Here is a 9,862-nt window from a genome sequence, read left to right on the forward strand (position 1 = left end):
GGCATTTTGATCTGCATAGGTGCAGCAGTTCACCCAGTGGATCACAATGCAGGATCAGGGAACAGGGACTTACTATCATTGTTAATAGAGCCTTAACCTGCCTTATAGTGATAGGTCAAGGAGCTCAATCCGTTTATCTTAACGAAGAGACGGTTAAGAGGTGACTTGATTATAGTCTGTAAGTATCTACATGGCGGAACAAACCTTTAATAATGGGCTCTTCTGTCTAGCAGAGAGAGTTATAACATTATCCAGTGTCTGAAAGTTGAAGTGAGACAAATTCAGACAGGAGCGTAATTAACGGTTGGAACAATTTACCCAGGGTCATGGTTGGTTCTCCATCACTGACAATTTTAAAATCATGATTGGATATTTTTCTAAAAGATATACTGTAGTAATTATTTTGGGGAAGGTCTATGGCCTGAGTTATACAGGAGGTCAGACTAAATGATCACAATGGTTCCTTCTGGTCTTGGAATCTGGCTGTGTCTACACTACTACCTTAGCGCTAAAACTTGAGTCGTTCAGGGGTGTGAAAAAACTCCCCCCAAGCGACAAAAGTTTTAGCGCTGAAAAGTACCAGTGTAAACAGCGCTTTTCCTGTCGATAAAGCTAGCACCCCTCATTCGGGGTGGTTATTTTTTTAGCACCGGGAGAGCTCTCCCCCGGTGATAAAGCATGACTACACTGCCCACGTCACAGCACGGCCGCGCTGTAACATGGGCAGTGTAGACATACCCTCAGGGTATATCCACACTTAAACCGCTATACCGACACAACTGCAGCTGTACCACTGTAGTGCTTCAGTGTAGACATTACCTACGCTTCCCATCAGCGTAGGTAATCCACCTCTATGAGAGGCTGTAGTTAGGTCGACGGAAGAATTCTTCCATCAATCTAGCATTGTGTACATCAGGGTTAAGTCGGCATAGCTATGTCTCTCGGGACTGTGGATTTTGCACACCCTTGAGAGGCATAGCTACGCCCATGTAAGTTCCTAGAGTAGACCAGACCTAAGAGCCATAATGTAAGCATTTATTTGTCATGTTAATTCTTAAGCAGAGTTCTGCTGGAAGTTTGTGATCTACTGAATGCAGCAATATTTCATTTTGAGATGAATATTTGCCTTTAAACCATTCCAGTTCTGAGATCCAAAGACAATCTGAAGAAATACAGCATTTACTTTTCAAGTTATAATATTACTATTCTTTATTTTTACTCTCTATTAAGCCTTCAGTATTTTAACATTGTCAAGTAAGACTAGAGTGTTACAGTTGGGGTTGATGGACCTTGGGTTTGCAGGGGACTCTTACTTTACAATAGATCCCTTTCTGGGTTTGTAGTGCTCTCCAAGTCATTGTTTAGGGGGTTTTTTTGTTTGTTTTTTTAAATCAGCTCACTGAAATGAAAATAAGTAACTTTTAACCATCAAAAAATTTCCCAGACTTGACCTCAAAACAAAGATGATTTTGGGGGAGCAAATTTCCTCTCTGCTTTTTCCCCCGTGCCTTCCTTCCCCACATAAAAATATTCTTTCAGATTAACACAAAGTCAGTGATTGAAGATTTATATGTATGCCTAATGTTGTTTTTAAAACTACTTTTATTGAAATGAGCTTCCATTTTAAAATGAGGTTTTCCTCCTCTCATAATGAAAAGGGATTAACCTGTTCTTACACAGAAGTTCCTTCCTTGCTGAGAACGGAAGTGCCAGGTTTCATCCACAAATATTGTTCATGTGGTTATACATATTAAAATAAGTTGACCTGACCACGACAGATAAAATGCTGCGTTCTTTATATTGGATAACCTTATTAATGCACTATCACTTCATGTGTATGTCAAGGTGATCATGAACAGCGGTACTGGCAGAAAATTTTGGTGGACAGACAAGCTAAACTTAACCAACCTAGAGAAAAGAAGCGAGGCACAGAGAAGGTAAAATAAGTTTGAATAGTGGATTGTCTGGATTTATATTTATTTTTGTGTAACAGTGATTGAAATGTGATTTCTGTGATCAAAAGCATGGGTGAAAGGGAAATATCTGTATTTTTCCTCAACTTTGTGATCTTCCGCTCCACTTTCGTCTCTTATCTTATCCTGATGACTTGGCAGTAGATTTTACAGTCAAATGCTGCAGCAAAGTAGGGAGCACTTGGTTACTGCAGGGTTCAGTTGCTACATGTAGAAAATAAAAATGAATGATTTGCCCACCTAGACACTGGTGTTCTGAAGCAGTCACTGCTAAGGAGTTTTGTGTTTGCATGTAGTTAAAGAATTCTGATTTCTAGTTCTAAGAGGTAAGACAGCTTTACATTTAATGGAATAAATTGATTGGTCTGAATAGTATTTTAAAGCTGCAAAACAATGCATTTCAAATGGAATTTAAAAGGATTTATGTGCTGTTCCATGATAAAGGGGTCTGATTATACTAGTGTTGCCAACTCCTGTGATTTTTATCACGAGTCTTTCAATATTTGGTGTTTTCCTTAAACCTCTAGCTCAGGGGTAGGCAACCTTTCAGAAGTGGTGTGCCGAGTCTTCATTTATTCACTCTAATTTAAGGTTTCGCGTGCCAGTAATACATTTTAACATTTTTAGAAGGTCTCTTTCTATAAGTCTATAATATATACCTAAACTATTGTTGTATGTAAAGTAAATAAGGGTTTTAAAATGTTTAAGAAGCTTCATTTAAAATTAAATTAAAATGCAGAGCCCCCCAGATCGGTGGCCAGGACCCAGGCAGTGAGAATGCCACTGAAAATCAGCTCGCATGCCGCCTTAGGCAACCTATGGTATGTGTGCCGACCCCTGCTCTAGCTCATAGTGTCAGGCAATTACATGAGAATCTCGGCTTTTATTTAAAAGCAAGTAAGCTCACAGCCCTCATGGTTGCGGAGAAAAGCTTGTAAACATGAACCCTTAAAGTCTCAAAAACCAGATGGTAAAAAAAATAATAATAATATTACTACTACTATTATTATTATTATTATTATCATTATTATTTGGAGCGTGACTCATGATTGAACAGTTTGGATTGCATACATGGTGTTGGAGACCAGAGCATGAGGAACGCTCCCTGCTACATCTGTGCTCTTGTGTGTGCACAAACTTGCACGTTTACTATCTATGGATGAGATTCTGTGCTACACCAGAACTTACAGCCCAAAAGGGGGGAGAAGGAGGGGGTTCAGAACCCTAACAATTCTAGACTGCTGAGGGCCAGAATGGTCCCAATGGAACCTAGGCTCTGCCCATAATCGCTATAATAGCCCCCTAGTATAGACACAGCATCTGCTGACAGGAGGACTTCTGTCAGCATAGTAATACAGCACCATCTTCCTGAACGATATTAGCTATGCCTGCAGAAGCCCTCTTCTGTCGGCATAGCTGTGTCTATGTTGGGGGTTTTGCCAGCACAGGTATATAGCCCAGGGCTGTCTAAGGCCAGGTCTACTCTACAAGCTTCTGCCACCATACAGTATTGCCAACCCGAAATGTTGAAAACTCATGAGTCAGGCTCGCCAAAAATAATGAGATTATGAAAAAATTATAGATTTGGTCTTTTTATTTGTCTTCTGCTTTTTGAGCCTTTAGGGTGCACTGGGGTCACATTTTGAAACTTTCTCCACAGCCAGAAGGGCTAGAAACTTACTTTTTCTTTAAGAATGAAGGCTGAAATCATCACATATCCACTTGACTCCTTTTTAGAAAAACAGTGATTATTCACCCCTTCTTGTCAACTATTGAGAATAGGCCTCTTCTATCTTAATTGAATTGACTCGTTAGGACTGTGACCCCCCACTTAGTAAGGCAATTCCCATCTTTTCATGTGCTATAATATTTATTCTGCTTACTATATTTTTCACTCCATGCACCTGATAAAGTGGGTTTTAGCCCACAAAAGCTTATGCACAAATAAATTTGTTAGTCTCGAAGGTGCCACAAGAATGCCTCGTGGTCATTTTTTTAGTGATTATCATGAGAATTGTCAACACTGTGATCTGGCAGAGGTGGGAAGAATTGTGATCCTCGAGTGACATAGCTGCGCTGACATCAGCCTAACTGTGTGTAGACAGTTATACTGGCAAAATTGTACTTTTGCAGGTATAGTTTATTTTGCTTGCAGAAGCCGGTATAAGTTGTACCGGCAAAAGTTGAATCCATACTAGGAGTGCTTTGCTGCTATAGTATAATTATACCAGAGAAGTGCTCCTAGTGTAAACCTGGGCTAAGTTGCTGCCCAGAATCTTTGTAGAACTGTGCACCTAAAATTCTCCTCCCACCCTGTTGTACCCCTTAAGCCACTGTTTGTTAAGGGGTTCTTGGAAAACAGTTTGTAGCTGTCACTTTCAGTTCCTGCCCTGGGGAATTTCTCCTTTGCCTAGATCTGGGGCTTTTAGAGTCCCTTTACACCACTCTATCCCCTTTACCTTGTGTACAAGGGCTGGAGAAGGGGTGAGAATCTCACCTTACATCTTATTGCCTTGATCACCGTATATCCACTGCAAGTAAGCTCTTCTGTTTGAATTTTAAAATAACCCTTTTGTTTTCACCTGTAAAACTGGAAAATCTGGTTTTCTTGACCAGTCTTAGTTTCCCAGTTGCATATATAGATGAAAAGGAAAAAATCTTGTATGGCTGCATTGCTGCTTCCTTCTTCAGGTAAAAATTCTATTAGCAGTATTTTTTATATATACTATTATAATATTTCATATAATTACTGAATGTTCTCTGAGTTCTCACATAGGTAAAGCTACCATACAGGGATTTGTTGTTGCCATTTTTGATTAAATGATAGATTTTTTTTTTTTTTAAATGAAGGGTTTGATTCTCTTCCACCCCCACCCCCCCCACACACACACCCCGTTCCATTGACTTCAGCTGGAGTTGTGGAAACTCAGCACCCAAGTTTCTAGCGCTTCTTGTTGTGAAGATAGTACAGTATTTGCTGTGCAAATTGATGTAAGGTAGCCTGTAATGTGTAACTCATCTAGGCTTGCAAAAATAAACTCTCAGTTCTGCCTAACAATAGCAGCAGCAAAAGGTGCAAACTCTCACTCCTCCCCCTCTCCCATCACCTTTCAACCCAGAGAGGTGTTAGCTTCAAAGCCTAGTCAGGTCTATTTAAATGCTAACATTAGTAAGCAAGGCTTTGTGAGAGGAATGATTAACGGAAGTTAAATAACTTTAACTCTTTCACTGCTCTTTGATAGTCTGTGTTCCAACTGCAATTTCAACAACTCTAATATCTGTTTTTTGCCTGCTCATCAATGTTCATTTATACTGTCAAACCTTTGTTAAAGATCCTTCAGAATTAGTTATGTTTTTTTCTTTAAAGTCACAATTTAGGAAAGCAAGAAAATTATTGTAATAAAAACTTTCATAATTAAGGCTGTACAGTTCACGAAGACATTACAGTTAAGAACTAATATTGGGAATGGGCAACAGGGGATGGATCACTCGATTACCTACTCTGTTTATTCCCTCTGGGTTCCTGGCATTGGCTACTGCCGGAAGACAGGATACTGGGCTAGATGGACTTTTGATCTGACCCAGTATGGCCGTTCATATGTTCTTAGCATTAAAGGGATTTAAAATCCTATTTATTTTGTAATTTACAAGTACAAAATTAGTCTTTGAAGATGTTTGTAAAGCACTTTACAGATAAGTGTTAAACATGAATCTTATATAAAAATACATGCACTTTATATAGTCTGAATAGAATCATAATTCTAGTTGGAAACTCATCTATCATAATTTAAAATGATCTTCCAATTATATGAATGAATCTGAGGGTGACACATTGAATGCTGAAGGTCAGGATATATTGAAAAGAGTATTTGTCAGACTTACCTGGTACTTGGCTCTTCTCTAAAGAATTAGGCGTCGTTTTTGTTCACTCTACGCTTCAACTTGGGCTCTGCCTACATTAAATAAATGTGCACCAGTGCAGTGTTTGAGCACCGATGTAAAGTGGGGCTTACAAATCACTACCATCAATTCAGAGGGGCTGTGTGCTCATGGTTTCTACTGCTGTACAAGCATTTGGTGCAAGCACAACAGTCTGAGCACACACAATTGGTTTAGCTTAACAATTTTATATTCATATAAGCAATATAGGTGCAACTTTAATTATAGGTAAGGCTTTACAGTGGTGCTCCAAAGTTAGCTGTACCGTTGTAAGCCCTGCTGTATAACTGCATCAGTGTAGTTAAAGTGGTGCAAGTTTCCCTAGTATAGGCTGGGCTTTATTCACAAGAACATCTGTCTTCCTACACACTTCCTACCTAGACTTGAAAGAAATTGAGGTACTTTTGTCTGTTCCTTGTTTCTTTGCATTTTCTCTGCTTCCTTTACTATATTTCATCTGATATATCTGCTATAACATGACATCTGGCTTGTGTTCTGGAGGATAGTGAGGGTGCCATGGAGTGAGTCTATACTTCTGCTATTACGGTACACAGGGCCTATCTACACGCAGACTTGCACAGGTTTAGTTAAATCAATGCATGCCCCAGTATGGACACTAAATGGCATATATCAATTTTGACTCAATATCCTCCAGAACACAAGCAAGATGTCATGTTTGTGTGGACAAGACCACAGTTTTTTAAAGTTGGTGATTTCAGATAATTGATAAGATTCTGTGTCTTTAGGTAAATCTCAGCAGAACTTGTCATCTGTCTTTGTAGTGTTATTAAGGCTCTAAAGGTGTACAGTGTATATATATGTAAGATTACATTGTTTGTTTGTTTTTAAAGTAAGTTTATTGGGGGGAAAAAACAAAACAGTTGCATAGATGTGAGTCACCATGGATCCAGTGATGGCAGAAACTTCCTGAAATTCTCACTTTTGTTTAAAATAGACTTTTGTGGTATCCCATTTAATTTCTTCAGATTGGGGACAAAAAAGCTGAATCTGCAAGTTGTTAACTAGTAGTGCAGTTTGCTTCCCACAAGGGTAACATATGAGCATTTTTGCATTTCATATTACTTTGGACTGAGAGCTTTTCCCAGCTATTGTTCTTAATCTCCAAGGAGTGAGGGGAGGTTTGCTGTTGCCACATGAGTAATGTGGTGTGTGCTGTGATAAGAGAGAGGGGTTGAAAGTATATGAGTAGAAATGGAAGAAAATTTGCAGCTCACATGTTAGTTATGGTTTGAAAAACTGAGGACCTCTCTTGGACTGGCCTAATATTTTGAGCCTGTGTCGAAGAAGAAAGAGGGCCCTCTGGTCAGCGACTGGACAGTGGACGATAGAATTGCTTTTGTAGTGGGAGAGTTCCCTGTGGCAAAACAATATCCAATTTTTTGTTTGTTTTTTTTGTTTAAAGATTCCAAGTTCTCCCAATGTCTTTATGGTGAGTTCTGTGTGCTGCTGTGCAAGAGACTAGGTGTTGATTTCCTGGCTAGGCTATCCAGGGCTGGAAGTGCGGAGGATATAGCATGCTTGATCTGTAGGGGAGCCACTGCCTCACGTTCATTACTCTGCATCCACTCTTGTGGCTCAGCTACAAATGAAGGTAGAGCTCCAACAATGGCTCTGTCTATCCTCCCTCTGCAAAGGTGGTAAATAAGTTGCCATAACAGAGAGCCTTAAGGTTAGGGGAACAGGGTTAGGGGAAAGGTGCAAGGCCCTCTGGTCAATGATGCAAATAGTTGTTAGGCAGGTCTTCTGTTAATGCCAGTAAAAACGGGACTCCTTCCCTTGGAATGTTCATTTTTATTATTATTCTATATATAATGTAATATCCTTTTTAAAATTATACAGGCAGCCTTGGATTTTGAGGTTTCTTTGATTCACAGTTTTTTTAAAAGCTATAAATGCTTATTTCTAAAATGTACCATCAAGTCAAATTGAAGGGTTGAGAGAAATTGTCAGTAATACCACAATTTAACATTTATAATTTCATACGCCTTACAAATATTAACTAATCCTCAGTACCCTGGTAAGAGAGGGGCTATCTCCATTTTGCAGCTAAGGAAACTGAAACACGGAGAGGTCATTGATAGAGCTGGCATTTGAACTCAGGATTCCTAGGCCCAAGCTCATTCCTGTGGCCAATACTGTTTAAATTCAGATGAGTAGTCATTAGATTTGCAATACATAATGCATTGTTTTCCCAATCTAGAGGATGGGCCTCCTTCTGGATTTCAGTCTTTTGTCTCTCCAGAAACTGACTCTAGAAAATGACATAGCATTCCTGACAAATTTATTTCTTTAAGGTTTGATCCTGCTATAGTTAAGTAAGTAAGAGCTTGAAGCCGCAAAGAACTAGTCCATTTAAAAATGGCTATGAAGGTTGTGTTTGAGGTCTTTGGGTTGTGTGTGTTTAACTATCAGTTCCTTTCCTCCCTCCCTTCCCCCATGTTTGATGGGACACTGGGATGGAATGTTAAAGGAATGTTAAAGACACTAATCTGTCCAGAGATTAAGGGAAAACTTTGTGCTATTTGTGTACTTTCTGATGGTTCCTATATGCTACTGAGCAAAATAATATCAGGAGCCACTTCATTTTTGGTATCAAGAGAACTATGCTCTGTACAGATTGGTTCAGTTGTTCGAAGATTAGTTATCTTCTAAGAGACCTGCTAGCATGATTATGACTTTGATATAAACCTGTAATCTGAATGCAGTTTTCTTTCACCTTTACTTCAATGTTCTGTTTTGTTTTTGTTTTTTTTGTAGCTGATTGCCAAAGCTGAAAGAATGAGACTTGCAAAGACACAAGAGACAAGTAAACATATCCGCTTCTCTGAAGATGACTGACCTAAAATTGATTTTATTCTGTAAAAGGATATTTAAAATAGTCACTGGATATTTTAACGAAATCATAAACTGTTCTTATGAAGAAGTCAAAAACCAGTCCATTTGCTTCAGTGTGCAATTTTATTCTAAATTCCATTTTTAAATATGCTGAGTGTTTGCTGCTCCTGAGCCTGTAGGTAAAGCTTTCTGGGAAAACATCTCAAACAAGGTCTTGCTTTGTTTTACATTTAGTTTTACTTCTAATGAATTTTTGTATATTGCAGTTTTATAAACTGAATTATAGAAAAGAACAAATAAAATGTTTTAGAAATTGACCATATTAATTTCTTTTGTTTTAAAAAGATCAGCAAAGAGTAATGTGAATAATAAAGCTAATTTATGTTAAATAAATTGAGGTCTCTGCTTCCTCCATCAAACTGTGGAGGAAAAAAGTAGAAAGATTGAAATTATAGTAAACACAGGCTAGATAATTTATCTAAAATCATATTTAAATACTTTAGGGCTGTCAGAATATTGGAGTGTCACAGAGGTGATGGGCAGGCTGAAAAGAAGCCTACTGAATATGCCAAAAATTAACTTAACACCTCATTCCTTAAAAAGATCATCTTTGGAACAAGTTTTGCAAGCATATCTGTGAGGAAAGTAAATAAGAAAACATTTACATTTGTTTGAGAATTCTAGTTCCATAAGTAACTCCTATTTATAGCTAAAAGTGTATATATTATGCAATTTATGTGTTAAAGATACAATCTAGTGCACTTGAATATTTCACATTGCATTGTAGGTTGACAATATGAAATATTTTATAGCATAATTTTATTTCTACAGCTTGAGCTGTGGGTTTCAGTTTTGGACGGAATAATGGTTAAACATATGAATGATCAGCCCTAGTCTTTGAAGTTCTCTCCATTAATGTAAAGAGAAGCTTACACCTTTGTTTGTGCTTTGTTTGTGTCTGATTGCAGAGCAAATAAGACACTAACTCGTTGATCTACAAAATGTGAACACTGCTAGTTACAATCAGAAGGGTGAACAACTTGTTTTAAAAATAGAGGTACATTCCTAAAATATTAGCATAATCTATTTAAATA

The 9,862-nt window shown here is 38.2% G+C and overlaps 1 protein-coding gene across 3 annotated transcripts in view; it reads left to right on the plus strand.

Moving 5' to 3' along the window:
• The window catches only part of LARP7 (La ribonucleoprotein 7, transcriptional regulator), a 38,584-nt gene extending 29,499 nt beyond the window's left edge, over positions 1-9,085 (plus strand). For all 3 annotated transcript variants that reach the window (XM_024106856.3, XM_005287940.5, XM_042859903.2), the window contains 2 exons: positions 1,846-1,937; positions 8,691-9,085. In XM_024106856.3, the coding sequence (XP_023962624.2) occupies positions 1,846-1,937; positions 8,691-8,771 (173 nt within the window). In that variant the 3' untranslated portion in view covers positions 8,772-9,085. The remainder of the gene's footprint in view (positions 1-1,845; positions 1,938-8,690) is intronic.
• Positions 9,086-9,862: the final 777 nt, after the last annotated feature.

The sequence above is a fragment of the Chrysemys picta genome, chromosome 5 (genome assembly GCF_011386835.1).
Source record: "Chrysemys picta bellii isolate R12L10 chromosome 5, ASM1138683v2, whole genome shotgun sequence".
Classification (NCBI taxonomy): domain Eukaryota; kingdom Metazoa; phylum Chordata; order Testudines; family Emydidae; genus Chrysemys; species Chrysemys picta.